This window comes from Maniola hyperantus, chromosome 15 (assembly GCF_902806685.2).
Source record: "Maniola hyperantus chromosome 15, iAphHyp1.2, whole genome shotgun sequence".
Taxonomy (NCBI): domain Eukaryota; kingdom Metazoa; phylum Arthropoda; class Insecta; order Lepidoptera; family Nymphalidae; genus Maniola; species Maniola hyperantus.
Genome location: NC_048550.1, coordinates 839,578 through 861,250, shown reverse-complemented (window position 1 = coordinate 861,250; position 21,673 = coordinate 839,578). Strand labels below are relative to the sequence as shown.

At 39.6% G+C, this 21,673-nt stretch overlaps 1 protein-coding gene across 1 annotated transcript in view; it reads right to left on the bottom strand.

The window, feature by feature from the left end:
• Nucleotides 1–21,673, bottom strand: part of retm (real-time) — a 73,682-nt gene that overhangs the window by 3,898 nt on the left and 48,111 nt on the right. Inside the window, exons 6-14 of the mRNA XM_034976444.2 lie at nt 16,452–16,567; nt 12,870–13,059; nt 10,782–10,870; nt 10,164–10,422; nt 9,653–9,771; nt 4,566–4,691; nt 3,484–3,616; nt 3,163–3,290; nt 1,955–2,076 (exon numbers count right to left, since the gene is read on the bottom strand). Of these exons, the coding sequence (XP_034832335.1) occupies nt 1,955–2,076; nt 3,163–3,290; nt 3,484–3,616; nt 4,566–4,691; nt 9,653–9,771; nt 10,164–10,422; nt 10,782–10,870; nt 12,870–13,059; nt 16,452–16,567 (1,282 nt within the window). The remainder of the gene's footprint in view (nt 1–1,954; nt 2,077–3,162; nt 3,291–3,483; nt 3,617–4,565; nt 4,692–9,652; nt 9,772–10,163; nt 10,423–10,781; nt 10,871–12,869; nt 13,060–16,451; nt 16,568–21,673) is intronic.

Here is a 21,673-nt window from a genome sequence, read left to right as displayed (position 1 = left end):
ATCATTTCGTACGACATATTAAGGCTTAATTTCGAGATTTGATTAAGTAATTAATTTCATCAATGTAATTAATTTATTATTATGTTAATATTAACATGCACTTAAATAAGACTATTTTAGGTTTTCTCTGACATCATATTTTAAATTTATTTTTTATTTTTTAGTACCTATGTTAATAGTAACTAAATGTGTAACTGACACTATTGTAAAATTGCGCGTGTTATATTACGATAAAATTGGATACATAATTAATATGCTAAAATTCATCTAATCATAAACTTGGGAGTCTGAAGTAAATGTTTGTTGTGATGTTTAAAACAGAATCGTTATTCCGTTTCCGGATACAATGTCAATGTTCCTAGTTTCTTACTGTCATCATACAATACAATAGTGTAAAACTATTATTGTTTATTCTTGTTTAATTTGGTATCTAGGAATATGAAAATATGAAAAATAATATTATATAAATTATCAATACATGTCACTAATTATTCATTGTAAATTAAATATTGTCACTGTACTAAGAGTGACATTATACTAAGCTATTGTCAACATACAGTTGGCAATAGCTATTATGTGAAATAATAATGTTGTGTAAACTGACAATTTAAGTCGCTTATTATTATTGTAAATTATTAATACGTAGACCATCAATGTCACTGATTTTATTATTGTAAATTGGGTGTGTCAACATACCTTTTGTCAACAAACCTAAAATAAATAATGATTAATATTAAGATCATGTGATAGTCGATATCCGCCTTGTTTGCGATGGCAGTGTTATAAAAGTACCCTACCTCGACAGAGAGGGGACAGTCTTGTATCGACAGCTCAGAGCAAACACGGCGGACCTTACTAAAGTTAAGTATTCTTATATTTTATTATTATAATGTATCATTTGCCTTTTATAGGTTACCTGTTGTAACTGTGTACCAAATATGTACCTACTACTTTACTAAACGTTCTAATGTTTTAAAAGATGTGTGTTATTTCTGTGCCCTTTCTTCTCCATGACTAAACACCTTAGCGAAATGGGTGGTAGATTCTTTTAAATATAAATAGATCAATGCTGAACAATACAATTCAATTATTATTCGACTTGGTTGGTTTTACTTCTATATTTATCACCTACCCTCTTGTGCTATTTATTTTATACATTGAGATAAAAGTAAACACCATGTTGTTAGCTTCTAATTATTATAGAAGCCTGTTTAGATGATTAGGATTCTTACTTTGAAATAATACAGCAGATGCTTTGCTTGATTTTTAATTACTTAGTATTTGGCCTTACCTGACAAATAATTGATAAATGATAACTTTCATTAGTAATCATTGGATTTAATTTATCATCACTATTAAAGCCCACTGCCTTAACTTCTCTTCTTTTTATCTAAATCTCACACGCGCCATTGATGGCAGATTGTAATTGGACTTTTATATTTTTAAGACCCTATGTACATACAATTTTGCAATTAATTTTTTTTTTTTTTTAATACAATAAAACTTAAAGCTAGGCTTATCTAATTACTATATAAATCATGACCGCGTGGAATGGTGCCAAGAATACTGGCTGCATTTCCGCGCTGGACAGCCAGGCTGATACGTTGCGCAAAAAATGAGCCAGCCCTTCTGTCACCAGTTGAGGCTATTAATCGCGGTGAAATGTCTCGTAAAAAATTTTTAGCACTAAGACTCCATGGCCCCAGGGTCTCCACGGCAAACGGCACAAAAATGTAACTCTCTATAAGAGAGGCATACTTGCGCCGCTTGCCGTTTTCAGCTGTTTCTGCTGCGGCTCCCGGTCTTGATGCTGTCTTCCTGATATGACACGGGGCCAATGTGTCAACGCAAGTTGCGTCCCACATTAGCGCCCGTCCCCGTTCCCAGGGAACCAGCGTCAATAAACTTGCAATTAATAAACTTATCTTATCTTATCTAACATTTATTGTATTACCTGTAATGGTGGCTGGCGAGGGTCTCGTGGAAGTACATCAGCTGCGCGGCCCGCGCCCCGTCCATCGCCTCGCACCTCCACTGCAGCACGTAGCTGCCGCTCTCTGACATCACGTGGGAGCCCTGACACAGGTCATGACAGTTATGAAACTAGTAACAAAACCTAGATGCTCCATTTCTCCTCAAGAAGACATTTGACATATGCCTGCCAGTGACACGCGGCAAGTACGCGACAGGTTGAAATGACAATCGGGGAGGGAACGCCTCAAACAGCCCCCGTGCTAACCCAGTGCGGGCGAGCGCGCGTGGCGTGCGGGTGTGCGGGGCATCCTCCCGCCTCATGCCATCTCAACATGTCGCGGACTATAGGTAGACTGACATACCGTCAGGAGGATATTTTATTTGCGATACATTGCAAACTTATAAAAATACAGGTTTTTAAAATAATAAAAAATATCTTCGTTTTTGCTAGCGTTTCAATTTCACCCTGTATAGTCTTCTAAGATTAACACTTCGTAAGCGCGATTCAGGTTTCCTAGTGAATGATTGGAAGCACCTGTGGCGACATCTAGTTACACCGTTTAAGTTACTACGATTGCTTGCAGTGCATGATCGCTGTATACAATCGGACGATGATAGAACCATAGTGATCCACACTATGGCTCTACCATCGCCTTTTTTAGGGTTCCGAAAAAATAACCTTTATAGGAACACTTCGTTGCCTGTCTGTCTGTTTGTCGTGTTGACAGACACGACAAACAGACAGACAAAATGGAATCGAAACTTATAGGTTACTTCCCGTTGTCCTAGAATCATGAGATTTGGCAGGTTGATAGGTCTTGTAGTAAAAATAAAGGAAAAAATCCGAAAACCGCGAATTTGTGGTAACATGAATGAACTAAAGAATTAAAAAGTGTGTTCTGGAAAAATTATTAGTTCACTATAGATGGCGCTGTCCGTCATTGACTTGCAATGTTGTACATAAAAGTGTCAGATATATTTTGTAAGATGATATTCATATCATCATCGTACAAAATATATCACCTTTCGTGTGCGAGTCAGACTCGCAATTTGATTGGTTTTTCTTGTGTTATTTCAAAAGATTCAAAACAATTTTTAAAAATAACCTATTATGGTAGGTTATTTATCACGCACAACAGACGGAAACGTTTAAGTGCGGGAACCAGCCCAGAGCGAAGAAGAAGGTACCTGTATGCTCTCGCCGTCGTGGCACACGAGTGTGGGTTCGACGCGGTGGTAGTGCTCCCCCTCCCGCCACCCGCAGCGCTCCAGCACCGAGCGGTGCTCCTCCGCACTGGCCCCGCCCACGCAGTCAGCTGCAAATGGACCATTTCATTTCACTGACACAATTTTAAAGCGAGATAGCTAAATGCATTTAAGCTCTTATTAGAACGTGACGAATGATCATTTTTTGCCAACTTTTTTGTTTGATAAAATGAATTTTGTATGTGAGATTTTTACAAACAAACATCGGCAGTTCCTCTGGTGCTGCAAAAAAAAAGCAGTTACCAGCAGCATGGTCGGGGAGGTCCAGTTGCCGGTCGCTCCGGTACACGGTGAACGCGATGTCGTGACGCAGAACGTCAAAGTCCCACGTCAGAACACTTTGCGGGTCGCGGTTCGGCACAATCACTTCATGTACCTGCGGATATTCACAAACTGTAAGTCATTTAAATCTATTCTATCTAAATATATAAAAGGAAAAGGTGACTGACTGATCTATCAACGCACAGCTCAAACTACTGGACGGATTAGGCTGAAATTTGGCATGCAGATAGCTATTATGACGTAGGCATCCGCTAAGAAAGGATTTTTGAAAATTCAACCCCTAAGGGGGTGAAATAGGGGTTTGAAATTCGTGTAGTCCACGCGGACGAAGTCGCGAGCATAAGCTAGTTAATTATATAAAAGGAAAAGTTGACCGACTCTTTGAGCTGTGAATTGATAGATCAGTCAGTCAGTCACCTTTTCCTTTTATATACTAAGCACTAGCTTATGCTCGCGACTTCGTCCGTGTGGACTACATAAATATCAAACCCCTATTTCACCCCCTTAGGAGTAGAATTTACATAAGTCCTTTCTTAGCGGATGCCTACATCATAAAAGCTATCTGCATGCCAAATTGCAGCCCGATCCGTCAAGTAGTTTGAGCTGTGCGCTGATAGATCAGTCAGTCAGTCAGTCAGTCACCTTTTCCTTTTATATCTTTAGACTAGAGGATGCCCGCGACTTCATCCGCGTCGATTTAGGTTTTTAAAAAATCCTGTGGGAACTCTTTCATTTTGCGGGATAAAAAGTTGCCTATGCAATTTCCTGGATGCAAGTTACCTTTGTATAAAATTTCATATACTTAAATCGAATAAACAGACGGGCCTTTAAGAATCCTGTGGCAACTCTTTGATTTTCCGGGATAAAAAGTAGCCTATGTCCTGCCCCGGGACGTAAGCTGTCTGAACCCAATTTTATCAAAATCGGTTAAACTGTTGAGTCGTGAAAAACTAGCAGACAGACAGACAGACAGACACACTTTCGCATTTATAATATTAGTATGGATTTAGAGTACATGGAACAAGGAGAAACGATATACGAACCTGTGCTTTCCCCAAGCTGACGGATCGGTAGATGCTGTCCTCGCTGAGGGGGTCTCCATCACGCTCGGTGAACGCGCCACTCACGTACAAACTCTTCGGCACCAGGCCTCCTTCGTGCACGAAACTCTGGAAGAAGCATCGATAACTTGGAAAATTACTTAGCTCTACAGATAGGTCTATTTCACGAAGAACGTTTGGCTATGTTTGTGTGAGTACACACGTACGTTATTATTACAATGCGACAAGGCTCTCTTGGCACTTGAATGACATTGACAGGGGGGCGCTGTTGGAGAACAAAGGCTCAAAATATTTAAACAAGAACAAAGGGGACACTTAACGGCAACGTTAGTTCCGATTTTCGCCACGCGCCAAGATAGCCTTGTCGCACTGTATTTTTTAATCCCGGAGACCAAAATGACGTTTCGTATGTTGCCTGTTTTTTACGGCTCTTTAATAGTGATGTGGCGCAATCGATACTTACCGATTAAATATTTATAGGTTTTCTTGTGAGATGTGTAATGAGACAACAAAATATGTTGAAAATAAATATGTATGGACCGATTCTCAATTTATGAGTTTTACATACTATTGAAAAATTCCTTAGGTGAATTATTTTGTATTTTTTGTTACTAATTATTTTTTAGGTCTTTTAAATAATATGTGATTAGTGCTACATTTTAATCTCGTAATTACATGTATGTTTATTCTACTCGTTATTAACGGTTATTAATCTGAATCGGAACCATAAGGACCACACTATTTTTGCTAAGCTGGTATCATTATTTTTAAGTTTGACATTTCTAGCTGTCATTTTAGTCTCTGAGATTGAAAAATAGACTATAGTGTGCGTGGCGCTCAGCTTCGACCACGAGGAGGTGTACGTTACGCACACAAATGCGTTGACGCGTATTGGTACACACACTACTACAGACAAGGCTGAGCGGTCATCGTGAAATAGAACAACTATAACTGTAGTAGTTTTTATAAAGTTGCTGAGTGTTAAGACAATTATTATTTTAGGTGGTTATAGTAGACGAGACAGTGTAAAGTCTGTTCGCTGACTTAGTGTCCCTACACCCGCAGGCACACTTAATATTTTGCTTTTATTATGTTATTTTTCACTGCGTTTGATAAATAAATGTTTACTATTCTAGTAAACATTAGACAACAAGAATAAAATAGAATACTATATTATTCTTATGGTTATTGTAATAAAATACGAATATAAATAATAAACACAAGTTGGGTAGCGATACTATGTTAGTGCACAGACTATAGACAAAAACAATTTCACTTAGGTATATTTTGTGCTACTTTGTATGTCTTTCACATTTAAAATGTTTTATACTCTCTAACCGCAAATAAAAATTTATTACACTCCTTTTTGCTTCAATTTTTCCACTCTCAAGATCTTTTGGATCTAAAAAGCGCATCATTTTCAACAAACTCGTAACTATTTTCGACCAAAAGGATAGAAAAAGATCTTTATGGCATTTTTTATAATATGGGAAAATCAACAGCGAAATATTACAATAAGTTTCTTAGATGCTAATTACAGAAATATCGCCAGTTACAAATGTAAGAAGCGTTTGATTTTCTACAAACTCCAACTTGACATAGGTAAATTGGAAAACCTATTTTCGACCAAAAGGATCTTTTGGATCTAAAAAACGCTTGGTTTTCAACAAACTCTAGCTGTAAATAAGTTGAAAATCTTCAAGTCATCGATCTAGTGATCTAAAATGATAGGCGTAGGGTCCAAACCCTAACTAACTAACTTCAACTATTCTAAAATTAAGAACCCCAAAATCAGTTCTCTACATTTAGAATCTCTAATTCAAGAAACTAGAAGTAGTGTTTTTCCGGGCATACATTTCTGTTTATGTTTAGCAAATATAGTATAGATATAGAAGATTGGCCCCGATTCTCTAGTCTCTCTCTCTAAACTAAATTTAGAGTATCTGCATCCATTTCTTTTTACTAATGCTAAAAAAGGAACGGAACATGACTTTCACATTTAAAGACTCTAAATTTTAGTGCACAATACAAATTTAAGCAGTAGGTTCGCGACTGCGCGCTAAAATCACGGGTTTTACCATCTAAAAATTAAATTTAGAACTGTCAAACTGCGTCTGTCCTTTTCATATTACATTAGTAAGAAGAGGATGCGAATACTCTAAAATTAGAAAGACAAAGGAATCGGTGCCATTATGCAGTAAATGTCGAAATAAATGTGCTTAGTATTTCTAGCACATACATGACAGATCACGAGGTTTCTGTACCTGCTAATGATGGTGAACAAATTAGCACTTACATTACATTCTACAAGTATTGCGACGTACATTTTGCTAACGTTCTTGTGAATTAAGCTTCAAGTACATACACTGTGGCAGATATTGAGATACATGTAAATAAAAGACTGTGCTATGTAGGACTGTTCAAAAATGCAAGGGGAAAATCATGTTAAGTAAAAATGTTTTCGTTCGAATAGAAAACTTTTTATTCAAATAAACTTTTACAGGTTTTTAGGGTTCCGTACCTCAAAAGGAAAAACGGAACCCTTATAGGATCACTTTGTTGTCTGTCTGTCTGTCTGTCTGTCTGTCCGTCTGTCTGTCAAGAAACCTACAGGGTACTTCCCGTTGACCTAGAATCATGAAATTTGGCAGGTAGGTAGATCTTATAGCTGACATTTGGGGAAAAATCTGAAAACCGTGAGTTTAGGGTTAGATCACACAAAAAAATTAAATTGTGGTCATGAACTAATAATTAGTATTTTCAATTTTCGAAATAAGATAACTATATCAAGTGGGGTATCATATGAAAGGTCTTCACCTGTTCATTCTAAAACAGATTTTTATTTATTTTTATGTATCATAGTTTTTGAATTATCCTGCAAAATGTCGAAAAAATACGACTGTAGTACGGTACCCTCATTGCGCGAGCCTGACTCGCACTTGGCCGGTTTTTTTACATTGCCAAGAATCTATTTCTGCTTCGTCACTTCCTACCTATAGAGAAAAACCAGCAAAAACTTTTGTCACGCATATTTCTGTAGCTAGTAAAAAACATACTATTTTATCAAGAAATAATAATGGTCGATTTTATAATATTATGCTTTTTAAATGTTGTATAGAAGCAGGCGTTACTTTGCGGAAGTCCATGATATACAATGAACCAAAAGCTTAATTTGCTATAATCCATATTCGACCTATACAGATTCGACCTGTTTCAGCGGATTATAGCATAGATATAAGCTTTTGGTTCATTATTATGCTTTTTGTACGAGCATATACTTTTAATAGAGTTCAATGATGACGTCAAACTGATCCTCCCTTTAATTTTCAGTTTTGAGAAATCTATTTTTTCCTAACGTCTTCTGTAAATCGAATAACAAATCTTCAGATTTTAATCCTTCTAAATTATTAACAAAGTCGAATTTGACTCTTATCTATAGCAAGTAAATTTTACACAGGTAGCTCTGAATTTTCATGCAATGATTTTCTTTGTCAAGAAGTTTAAGATTCCCTTAACGATTATTTGTTATTTGAATAAAAAGATTCCTCTTTGTTTTCTATAACAATTAGTTTGGTATTTGGTATGGGTATGGGTATTACCTTTTATATTAAAATCCCGCAAACTATTTTGGTATTACCTTTGCACAAGTTTAAAAAATCTATTAAAAATATGCTCCTGAAAAAAGCATATTACACAATTGAAGATTATCTAAATGATAAAAGAGCGTGGATTTGACCTGCAGCTCGTTCCAGCAACGCACAAGACTGCAAATACTATTTTTTACATGGCATAATCATTTAATATTTGAAAAGAGCAACCGCCGAGTTTCTTGCTGGTTCTTCTCGGTAGGAAAGGCATTCCGGACCAGTGGTAGATGCATCCAACTATTTGTAAGTACTTGTAAAAGTTTATACGAATAAAAAATATTTTTATTTATTTATTTGTTTATCGTTTACACAAGTAAACAAACAAGGGGTTTAAACAAGGGGTAGGCGACTTAAAGGTCACCTAGTCCCTAAAGCTTCTTGCAATGTTGAACGGTGTCCTCGATGACGAAACAGTAGCACATTAGACGCAGACACTTGTAGCTATGACATGGTAGCTATGGACAGCAATTATCTCACGTGTCGTACGACGTACATGGTCGTAATAGCGCTGCGGCACGTTCAGCGACGCGTCTACTATGTCCGACTGCCGCGGTACACAAACAAATCAATTAACAGTATATTTATCCTCCATTAATGTTTCCTGAAGGGTACGTGTTACCTTGATCATCGCCATCTGTCGCACATTCTAACAATCTCAATCTTTGTAAAAGTTTTCTTTCAACAAATGTAGTAACACAAACCCTTGATGATAAAAATTACGAATATTTTAAACATATTTTCGGCGAGAAAAGTTAGAATTTTTCTCCCCATTTCTCTCTATCAAACCTAGGTACGAGTAAGTATAATAAAAATATGTCTCAAATGTCCGTAATTTTATTATCAAGGGTTTATATTTGTCAAAGTATACCTACTGAGACTTTTTTTAGGGTGAGTTTTTAAATCTTAAGCCAATTCGGAAATATCGGCAGTTAAAAAATCGCTTAGTTAATCATGGTATGTACCCGTTTTATACAATACAATAATTCGGGTTTGTTCTAGCAAGTTCCAGATTTAACATTTATTTATTTATTTGTTCTCGTGAATCCTGTTGTAGGTACATAATCTCTAAGCAAAATTGTCAGTTTTAAATCTAGTCCTTTTCCACAGAGAGCGGAAAAAGACTTGATTTTAAATTTTTTAGAGATTCTGTTTTTACTTTAATTTTTTTAGAGATAATGATCAACAGATGTAGCCACATTGACTCGTTAAGTTTTGAGCAAAAATAGGTATATCATTAGAATCAGAATCATCACTAACTTCATTGCTCCAACTATAACAATATACATTGTGGATGCTATAATTATAAATGAATAGAATTTCACGAGTTTGGCATTCAGGATCTTAAATTTAGTTTTTTGTTCGGACTGTGGTTACACAAGTCATTAATATATATGAGGAATAGTTTGGGTCATAAAGTCTCACCTTGCAAGGTCCCCCGAGAAAGTCTGGTATGAGATCCTTGGGGATGTAGTCGAGTAACCCGCCGGGTTGCAGATAGTCCTTGCCGCCGTAGAACAAGAACTTGCTACGAGTATTTTCGTCTGAAATTGAGAAAACATGTTCCTAAGGTCCATTTTCTTGATAGTTCAACGTTGACTATCAGTAGAATAGTCAAGTATATCCTTTTAAATAAAAAGGAAGCATCGAAATCAAATTTCCCGCTTTTCAAAATAATAAAAATACAAAAGCTCGAAAAATTCCGTTCACAATTTTAACTTAAGTCCTCAATAAAAAGAAATATGTATATAGCTATAAGTCCCGCAAATTGCAAATGCGCGTGGCCGCCATTTTAGTGACGTCAGCACTAGGCTGAAGTTTCAAGCTGATGGTATATTTTTATTTCGACTGACCTAAAAATGACGTCATTTCGATGTTAATGAGACATGGTTCCAGCGCAATAGCAATTTGCGGGACATATAACATCAACGCTTACCTATAAAAGTGCTAACAATCGTCCATAAAATCGGGAAGACCCTCGGCGCCCTCACAATGAGGACCCTCCCCATCGTCTCTGGGTAATTCGCCTCCACGATCTGTATTATCCTCAGCAGAGCCCTGACTCCGGGCCTCCAGAGATGCCTCATGTTCAAGCCGTCCAAGTCCACAAGCAGACACCAGGATTGGATCGCGTGTTCCGAAGATCGAGTCGCCTCTTCTAGTAGTTTTAATCCCTCTTCACATACGTGAAGCGTCTGCAATTTTTGAGGATATAATAAATTATTTTGAAATATATTACGTGTTTCAATTTTTTTCTGTTATATTCCAACCCGATTAAATCTAGTATACTAACTAGCTGAGCCCACTACTTTGTCCGCGTGGATTTCGATTTTTGAAAATCCCGTGGGAATTCTTTGATTTTTCGAATTAAAAACATACAAAAAATCACGTCGATCCGTTGCTTCGTTGTGGCGTGATTGAAGGACAAACCAACAGAACCCCTTATATGGACTACCTCTAAATTAAGTCTGCTCCTACTTCAGAAACAAACAGCTTTGCTTGACTTGTATTTGAATTTTAGAACAAACAATTTTTATGTTTAAGAGATACCTACCAACTTCAAGAGTCCATCTTCTCCGATAGATTTTAGTAATCCCTTAACATCCATTTGACCCAGTCGAAGAATGTATAGCGGACGTCCGTCTACAACAAGAAAAAGAACAGCTCTCTTAAAATGATCTGTCAACATTGAACAGATTCAGAACAATCTGTGACCGTGGAAAAACGTTACAAAATGTTTACCAAAATTTTCTAGAAAAATAAGTTATACAAATATTTGAGTCTTGCTTGAAAGATTTTTGGAACGAAGCTGTTTGATCGGGTTTGGAATAAATAAGACTAAAAATAAATTAACAAACCCTTGTCGTGGTTATCCAAACCACCAGGGAAGTACCCACTGCTTCACGGGATGATGTATCTCGCGACAGGCTTGCGACAGACGTAAGTCTCGCGATCATTGCTGTCAAACGTCCGGCTAGAGAGAGACAGTAATAGCCACAAAGCAAAATAAGAGGAAGAAGAACAGAGGCAGGGGGACTCATCAATGTCACTGTTGGACTGAGGTAAGTTGTCGTTTTCAGGTCCTTCGTTCTCTCAATGGGGCAGACCGGCGGGATGATTACGTATTTCGCGACAGGCTTGCGACAGACGTAAATCTCGCGATCATTGCTGTCAAACGTCCGGCTAGAGAGAGATAGTAATAGCCACAAAGCAAAATAGGAAGAAGAAGAAGAGAAACAGCAAATGAACTACCGCATTGCTGCTGCAACGTTTTACGTAATCACCCCGCCGGGGTCTCGGATGTCGTGAACCAGTAGTCCACTTTGCAAACATTGAGGCAACGTTCAATGTTCAAGATGACTAAACTCCTTACCCTTGTCGTGGTGGTGCCAGCCGCCAGGGAAGTACTGTGTGACGACATCCGGGGTCTCGTACTCTGAGAGGATGCGGTCCACCTGGTGCTTCTTACGCCAGAGTAACGACTGTGAGAGCATTTCCCGAGCTTTTTCCTTACCCTTGTCGTGGTGGTGCCAGCCGCCAGGGAAGTACTGTGTGACGACATCCGGGGTCTCGTACTCGGAGAGGATGCGGTCCACCTGGTGCTTCTTACGCCAGAGTTACGACTGTGAGAGCATTTCCCGAGCTTTTTCCTTACCCTTGTCGTGGTGGTGCCAGCCGCCAGGGAAGTACTGTGTGACGACATCCGGGGTCTCGTACTCGGAGAGGATGCGGTCCACCTGGTGCTTCTTACGCCAGAGTAACGACTGTGAGAGCATTTCCCGAGCTTTTTCCTTACCTTTGTCGTGGTGGTGCCAGCCGCCAGGGAAGTACTGTGTGACGACATCCGGGGTCTCGTACTCGGAGAGGATGCGGTCCACCTGGTGCTTCTTACGCCAGAGTTACGACTGTGAGAGCATTTCCCGAGCTTTTTCCTTACCCTTGTCGTGGTGGTGCCAGCCGCCAGGGAAGTACTGTGTGACGACATCCGGGGTCTCGTACTCGGAGAGGATGCGGTCCACCTGGTGCTTCTTACGCCAGAGTTACGACTGTGAGAGCATTTCCCGAGCTTTTTCCTTACCCTTGTCGTGGTGGTGCCAGCCGCCAGGGAAGTACTGTCTGACGACATCCGGGGTCTCGTACTCGGAGAGGATGCGGTCCACCTGGTGCTTCTTACGCCAGAGTTACGACTGTGAGAGCATTTCCCGAGCTTTTTCCTTACCCTTGTCGTGGTGGTGCCAGCCGCCAGGGAAGTACTGTCTGACGACATCCGGGGTCTCGTACTCGGAGAGGATGCGGTCCACCTGGTGCTTCTTACGCCAGAGTTACGACTGTGAGAGCATTTCCCGAGCTTTTTCCTTACCCTTGTCGTGGTGGTGCCAGCCGCCAGGGAAGTACTGTGTGACGACATCCGGGGTCTCGTACTCGGAGAGGATGCGGTCCACCTGGTGCTTCTTACGCCAGAGTAACGACTGTGAGAGCATTTCCCGAGCTTTTTCCTTACCCTTGTCGTGGTGGTGCCAGCCGCCAGGGAAGTACTGTGTGACGACATCCGGGGTCTCGTACTCGGAGAGGATGCGGTCCACCTGGTGCTTCTTACGCCAGAGTTACGACTGTGAGAGCATTTCCCGAGCTTTTTCCTTACCTTTGTCGTGGTGGTGCCAGCCGCCAGGGAAGTACTGTCTGACTACATCCGGGGTCTCGTACTCGGAGAGGATGCGGTCCACCTGGTGCTTCTTACGCCAGAGTAACGACTGTGATAGCATTTCCCGAGCTTTCTCCACGCTGAAGTCACGCGCTCGCAGGAACCGTAGTAACGTTGTGTCGCTTGGCACCTGAGGAACGAGGTATTCCATTATTTATCTAGTTTTTTTTATAAAGATATTTAAATTAAATTGCACATAAGTTATGTGAAAACAAGGACTAATAATTCGTAAAAATACCTTTTATCGGCAAGTTATTTTTACAAAAGAGGTCTTTGCAAATGGAAAGATTTGAAACATTACAAACCAACTCGTATTAAGCTGGAAATAGTAGGAACTTGACAGTTCGTATGATTTGGCCTCGTGTACTAAAATGCGTTCATACAAAACTCGCACAATGACTCCATCATATGACCTAATTAATCTGTTTCTATCCCTCGAGTCAAAATCCTAAAGCAATTTAGAAAAAAAGAAACAGTTTCTACGATTGGACTTGCTTATAATTTTCCAGTATCTAGCTTATAATTACTTAACCCACATCTATATATTATATAAAATTCAAAGTCCTGACTGACTGACTGACTGACATATATATCAACGCACAGCCTAAACTACTGGTCCTAGAGACATGAAATTTTGAGGGTGTGTTCTTTGTAAAGAGTAGGTATCCACTAAGAAAGGATTTTTCGAAATTCCACCCCTAAGTGGGTTAAATAGGGGATGAAAGTTTCTATGAAAGTCCGTCATTTTTCAAGTTATTTGCACGAAAATTGGTATTTCGGTTTTCGGTCACAAATGAACGAAATACGTGTTTCAGGATTTTTGGAAATTCATCCCCCTCCTCGATTTTCTAAATTCCACCCGAGCGAAGCCGGGGCGGGTCAGCTAGTTAGTTCATAATGTAATACTTGTTGTATAGAATACTAGCTTATGCCCGCGACTTCGTCCGCGTGGACTACACAAATTTCAAACCCTTAGGGTATAAATATTAGATAAGATAGATAACTGTAAATTACAAACTTTCGCGATTTTAACTTCAAAACTGACAGACTTTCATACAAACTTCAAATCCCTATTTTACCTCTTTAGGGGTTGAATTTTGAAAAATCCTTTCTCAGCGGATGCCTACGTCACAATAGCTATCTGCATGCCGAATTTCAGCGCGATCCGTGCAGTAGTTTGAGCAGTGCGTTGATAGATCAGTCAGTCAGTCAGTCAGTCAGTCACCTTTTCCTTTTATATATTTAGATTAGACTAAGTATTAACTAAAGAGGAATGTGCTCAGACAAGCCGCCAAGCGCTTACGAGCACGAAGAAACCAATATTGTAAGTGTTTTTTTTTTTGTGTGGAAATAAATAAAATAAAATAAATAAATAAACTTAGTACATTATTTTATGTATCAGTCAGCGTATATTTTTTTTACATGCGTATTTGATAAAGTCATTTGCCCTCTTTAACTTGTATTATCATTCTTTCCTGATATTTGATCAGGTCACGCTCGTGCTTATCTCCTTAACCCGTGCTATCACTGAAGTAGCACGTATGTAGTTTGACCTACGAACAGCAAACAAGCGGGTCACTTGATGTTTAGTGATTACTACAACCCGTCACTTGATAATGTTCCCACACCCACAGTATTTTTAAAAGAACTATTCAACGATACCCCACACTATGGGGATATGAGAAAAAAAATTGACAAAATGTCAAAAAATACCACTATAGTACGGAACCCTCGGTGCGTGAGTGTTGACTCGCGTTTGGTCGGTTTTTTTATTGCAATATCAAAAGTTGTAGAATAAAAACCGATTTTGAAACATTTAACATACGGCACCAGTGATACGATTATCTCTACTATAATACGTCAATGTACGGTATAATAAAAAAGCGAAAAACGAAAACAAAACCGTGTGCAAATAACAGCTAGGAAGTGAGTCGATGAGTCGACAGGTTAGTGATTAAAATACACATCAAAAGCCTTGCGGCGACGCGACGGACGCGACGGACGGCGGAAGTACTCGTGTGGACACTGCCACCTACTCTCTATTTACTCGCACTTGATAATATAGTTTTTTATCTGGATGTTTTAAACTATACTTATCAAATTTATTTATGGGACTGCCTATTTAAATGAGCATCATAATATTATGGATATGGATAATATCCATCCATATAAATGCGAAAGTCTGCCTGCTAGCTTTTCACGACCCAGCAGTTTAACCGATTTTGATAAATAAAAGGACATAGGCTATTTTTATTCCGGAAAATCGAAGAGTTCCTATGAGATTTTTAAAAAAAACCTGAATTCATGAAGTCGCGGGCCTCATCTAGTTACTTATAAAGGCGAATTTGTGTGTTTGTAAACTAACCCGCGTATTCATAATCATTATACTATGAGGTCTCACAGTTCGCTTGAACGCACAGTGTGTGGTTCCACCAATCAGATTATTTTGTCACGTCAATTTTCGATAATCTGATTGGTGGAATCCACACTAGCGTTCGAGCACACTGTGCGATTTCATAGTAATGATTGTGAATACGGGTGTAAGTGTCTGGCAGGGGGTTGCCATGCCAAACTTTCCGCTTTTATTAAATAACGAAGGTCTGACAGGCGCTGGCTCTCTCTCTCTATAAGTAGATTAGTAACTAAATAACTTCAGTCTGCTGTTCGCCGTTTATGACGTAGCGTAATGGAAATCAGTTTTCCGGCGGAGGCTGACCTCGCTCGGCCAAAATTAGATTACTTACCTTAAGTAGGCTAGGCCGTATCTAATTAGGAGAAAGCCTTCAATTCTTAACTTTTTAATGCTCAACTAACCTACTTTACCAAAAAGTATCTTCAGTAGGTTTGGTAAAACAGAATCAGCAAATTGGTGTATTTGACTACATCAAAAATAAATTATTTCTGAATGATTATTAAATAAAAAAGGTCTTCTAAATTACGTAAAATCCACGTCCTTTGTTGGTTTTAAGTGTAATAACCATTTTAAATTATCGATTAAGCCAAAAAAAGCACGTCAAATGATTGTGACGTCACACACTGGTAGTTCAAAGAATCTCGCATACTAAGCGCGCGTTTTGATAAAAAGTTACTGATTTGACTAGTTGTCAAATACCGTATTTTGAACTAATTTAATACCTACTGTAGTGTTTATATACTATAATAGGTAGGTATAGGAGAACTAGAGTAACCGACATAGCTCAACGGGTTGCGAAGCTGAAGTGGCAATGGGCAGGGCACATAGTTCGTACAACTGATGGACGTTGGGGTCCCAAGGTGCTGGAATGGCGACCTCGCGCCGGAAGACGCAGCGTTGGAAGACCCCCCAGTAGGTGGACGGACGACATCAGACGAGTCGCAGGGAGCCGCTGGATTCCCTTGCTGACTATGATGTAAGCTAACTCTGTTCCTCATCAAAATCTATTTAACTGTTAAACCTTGAAAAGCTAGCAGATAGACAGACAGATATACACAATTTCGAATTTATAATATTAGTATGGATTTTCCGAAGTTCTCACGACTAACCTTGCCCTTCTGTAAGTCGGCGATCCACTTCCTGAGCTGCAGCAGCCTGGACTCCTGCATCGGCGTCAGCTCCCCCAGGTACCGCTTTATGTACTCGCTGTCCAGGGTGTATTGATCTGCAACCAAAATACACCATGTATCTCTTGAATACCAAGGCAAGAGTGAATAGAAAGAAGAAAACAGAAATAAAAAAGCTTGGATTTGACTCGCTCCAGCAATGCACGTATATATTGATTACAATGGCTTGTATAGTATGGTATAATAACATTGTAAATTGAAAAATTAAAAAGAGCAACCGCCGAGTTTCTTGCTGGTTCTTCTCGGTAGGAACGGCATTCCGAACCAGTGGTAAATAAAACTACCTGACGATTCATAAGCACTTGTAAAAAGTTTACTTGAATAAAACATATTCTATCTATTACTAGCTTATGCTCGCGACTTCGTTCGCGTGGACTAGTCAAATTTCAAACCCCTCTTTCACCCCCTTAGGGGTTGAATTTTCAAAAATCCTTTCTTAGCGGATGCCTACGTCATAATAGCTATCTGCATGCCAAATTTCAGCCCGATCCGTCCAGTAGTTTGAGCTGTGCGTTGATAGATCAGTCAGTCAGTCAGTCAGTCAGTCAGTCAGTCAGTCACCTTTTCCTTTTATATATTAAGATTATTCTATTACTAGCTGCCCTGGCGAACTTCGTTCCGCCTAACAGTCGATTCAAATTTTTAAAATTTTTCTCTCTACTTCAAGGAATATTATAAAAAAAAGAATTAGCGAATACGGTTCAGCTGTTCTCGAGATTTGCGATGAGCAACACATTTAGTGATTCATTTTTATATTATAGATTATTATTATTAGACAGACAGACACACTTTCGCATTTATAATATTAGTATGGATATGGATTGTGTGATTGTGAGCAGTTTTTCCTCGCTCGTTCGTCCACACTTCAGAGTGAACGAGCTTTGCTGACAATCAGAAAAACAAAGTTTACGCAGAAAATTACAGACAAGTTCCAGAAAATTCCTCGAACAATTACGTGAATTCATTTTCCTTGTGATTCGCGTTCATTGGTGTTGCCAACGATGCCTGACGTTTATTGCATTCTACAAAAAGCTTGAATGAGAAGCTTTATAAATAGTGGGTGTTTCAGACGTTTGGCGCGGATGTACTGACAGTGCTTTTCCATATCATGTTTATCTTTGGATCTGTTTCAACACCTCTAAATTATAACCGCATTTCACTTTGTAATTTTTTTAGGTTAGGTAAGTAGATTAAAAAAGCTGTGATAGCCTAGTGGTTAGAACGTCCGCCTTCTAATTGGAGGTCGGGGGTTCGATCCCGGGCACGCACCTCTAACTTTTCGGAGTTATGTGCGTTTTATGTAATTAAATATCACTTGCTTTAACGGTGAAGGAAAACATCGTGAGGAAACCTGCATGCCTGAGAGTTACAATGAAATATAAGGTCACATGCTTTGCAGATACCTAACTACCTATATCTACCTTAAAATACAAAAATATGCCTGGGTATTTTTTCGACATTTTGCACGATAAATCAAAAACTATTCTGCATAAAAATAAATAAAAAGCTGTTAGCAGTGGCGGATTTGCCCTAGGGCCCAGTAGGCCCGGGCCTAGGGCCACAGCTAGGGCGGTCAGGTATTAGTAATCGTGAAAAAAATTCTCTGATGTTTATGGTAGGGGGGCCCAAGAGGGGATTTGGGGATTTACTCGAGCGCGTCAGATTAATACAAGGCAAGTCAATCAGATGCAGAAAATTGTGCATTTCATTGATCTGACAATTTTAGCGTGACAAAAGGAAATGGAGAGACAAAGGTTCAAAGATCAGCCATGACTTTTGGTTGCGTCCAAATCGTCAGTTAGCTTAGCTCGCGGTGTGGGATCGGGACTTTACAAAAACCGGCTAAAATCCACAAGCGCTTCGCGAAAGCTTACCATAAATATTTGCCATACAAATAAAAACAAAAGCAAAACCCCCGCAATGCAAACGTTAGCTAAACCAAAAACAACTTTAACTCAAGGCGGGAAAGCTCTATTTTCATTGTCCTTTATCGATAAATCACTGTCTGCGACCGTGGCGCTGGCTTACTGAGACAAGGTCCCATTTGTCACCCGCAGCGTGGCTATGTAGAACTTTGCGTAACCAAGTGTTAGGGAGAATCCACACATACCTACCACAACCACACCACATCGCAGCGATAAAAAGTGGTCACACGGTGTGAATTGCGATGATGCATAATTATGTCAAAAATAAATTATTTCTTAAGAATTATTAAATAGAGGGTCGAGGGTAGTACAAGATTTTACGTCTCACCAAACCAAACCAAATTCGAGAGTCGAAATACTTCCGCGTTACAGTAAACTGGATCTTAAATGCCTTGTTTTAAAGCTCAAGTTTGTCTACACTTCTATAGCCAGCGCTCCAAGCGGAAACATTGCGAAATTAAAATCAGTGGCATTGAATATTTGACTTCAATTCAAGGCTGTTTAGGTCCATTTTACTGTAACACGGTATTTCGACTCTCGAATTTGGTTTCGTTTGGTGAGACGTAAAATCTTGTACTACGGGTACAGGCACCTAGCGCTAATCGCTGACGGTTGGTAAAAGTCGACGATCGGCGATGATAAACACGGGACGATAAGGGTGCGTTTCCACCACCGTCATCTGTTGTACCTATATACCGTAGGTACAATAGATGTCGATGGTTTCACTGACGCGGAGCGCACGGAGTGGAGCGAAGCGAACCGTGAATTGGCCAGTTACACAGTTTCCACTGATGCGGAGTTGAGATCACGAGCATTGTGCTCCTAAAAAAGCATATTATACAGTCGCAGACTATGTAAACGATAAAAAAGCTTGGATTTGACTCGCTCCAGCAATGCACGGGGCTGCAATGGCTTGTATAGTACGGTATAATAACATTGTAAATTGAAAAATTAAAAAGAGCAACCGCCGAGTTTCTTGCTGGTTCTTCTCGGTAGGAACGGCATTCCGAACCAGTGGTAAATTAAAACTACCTGACTATTCATAAGCACTTTTAAAAAGTTTACATGAATAAAAAAACATTCTATTCTATTCTATTCTATTCTATTCTGTGATTGACCGATTCCCAGTCCGCTCCACTCTACTCCGCGTCATCAGCACCATAAAGCGAAGCGAAGCGGGGAGGTGTATACTTAGTTGACCATTCAGATATTTGTCAGATCACCGTACAAATCTGCTATTTCGACGCTGTACGCTGCAGGTCAAGTGGCCAATCGGGGAGGTAACGTCCCGCACAGCTCCCGCCCTAACCCAGTGCGGGCGAGCGCGGGTGACGTGCGGGTGAGCGGAGCGTCCCTTCGCCTCATACCCCGATTGACATATCTACCTGTTGCGGACTATTAGTGTCTATCCTTATTATAAATGCGAAAGTGTGTTTGTTTGTTGGTTTGTCATTCAATCACGTCGCAACGGATTGACGTGATTTTTGGAATGGGTATATATAAAGACCTGGAGAGTGACATAGGCTACTTTTTATCCCGGAAAATAAAATAGTTACCGCGGGATTTTTAAAAACCTAATTCCACGCGGACGAAGTCGCGGGCATCAGTTATTACTAACTAATAAAATGCAGACGAACCAAAATAAAAGTGGATCAATCCTGATTCTCTAGTCTCTCTCTAAACTAAATTTAGAGTATCTGCATCTCTTTCTTTTTACTAATGCTAAAAAAGGAACGGAACATGACTTTCACATTTAAAGACTCTAAATTTTAGTGCACAATACAAATTTAAACAGTAGGTTCGCGAGTGCGTGCTAAAACCACGGGTTTTACCATCTAAAAATTAAATTAAGATATGTCAAACTGCTTCTGTCCTTTTCATATTACAATAGTAAGAAGAGGGTGCGAACACTCTAAAATTAGGTTGTGCTTAGAATCGGTGCCAATAACGTTTTACATAATGGATTCCTCCATGGTGTTGAGTCATCACTCATCGGTTTCCGTGATAGCTATAACACTAATGCAATGCCCAGTGCCCAGTGAGAACTGAGAACACCTCACGTAACTGAATGCATCATTTCGTCATCATGATTGCTGTTCAGTATCCGTAGTATAAGATTTTACGTCTCACCAAACGTTGCTAGAATTCGAGAGTCGAAGCACAATAACATCAAAGTAAAATGGACCTAAAAAACCTTGAATTGAAGTCAAATATTCAATGCCACTGATTTTAATTTCGCAATGTTTCCGCTTGGAGCGCTGGCTGTAGAAGTGTAGACAAACTTGAGCTTTAAAACAAGGTGTTTAAGATCCAGTTTACTGTAACGCAGAAGTATTTCGACTCTCGAATTTGGTTTCGTTTGGTTAGACGTAAAATCTTGTACTACGGGTACTGTTTCCGTGATAGCTATAACACTAATCCAATGCCCAGTGCCCAGTGAGAACTGAGAACAGCTCACGTAACTGAATGCATCATTTCGTCATCACGATTGCTGATCAGTACCCGTAGTATAAGATTTTTCGTCTCACCAAACGTTGCTAGAATTCGAGAGTCGAAGCACAATAACATCAAAGTAAAATGGACCTAAAGAGCCTAGTGAATTGAAGTCAAATATTCAATGCCACTGATTTTAATTTCGCAATGTTTCCGCTTGGAGCGCTGGCCGTAGAAGTGTAGACAAACTTGAGCTTTAAAACAAGGTGTTTAAGATCCAGTTTACTGTAACGCGGAAGTATTTCGACTCTCGGATTTGGTTTGGTTTGGTGAGACGTAAAATCTTGTACTACGGGTACATAAACCTATTTTAATAGTAGACTAGCTTATGCCCGCGACTTCAACTGCGTGGACTACACAAATTTCAAACTCCTGTTTTGCCCGTTTTTGGTTTTGAAAATTCAACCCCTAAGGGTTGAATTTTCATAAATCCTTTCTTAGCGGATGCCTCCGTCATAATATTAGCCCGATCTGTCCAGTAGTTTGAGCTGTGCGTTGTTAGATCGGTCAGTCAGTCAGTCAGTCACCTATTCTTTATATATTGTGGCGGTTGCCACAGTACAAACTAGATGGCGCTGTTCAATCGATGACGTAGTCCCGAACAAATGTACCGCCGACAGTACTCGCACTAACAGAGTGTTCTGCAATCTGGACTATATATAGAAGTTTCAAGATACAACCGTCGGCCCAGCTGGCGCTACCGAGTACAACCAACCGCTCGGTGGG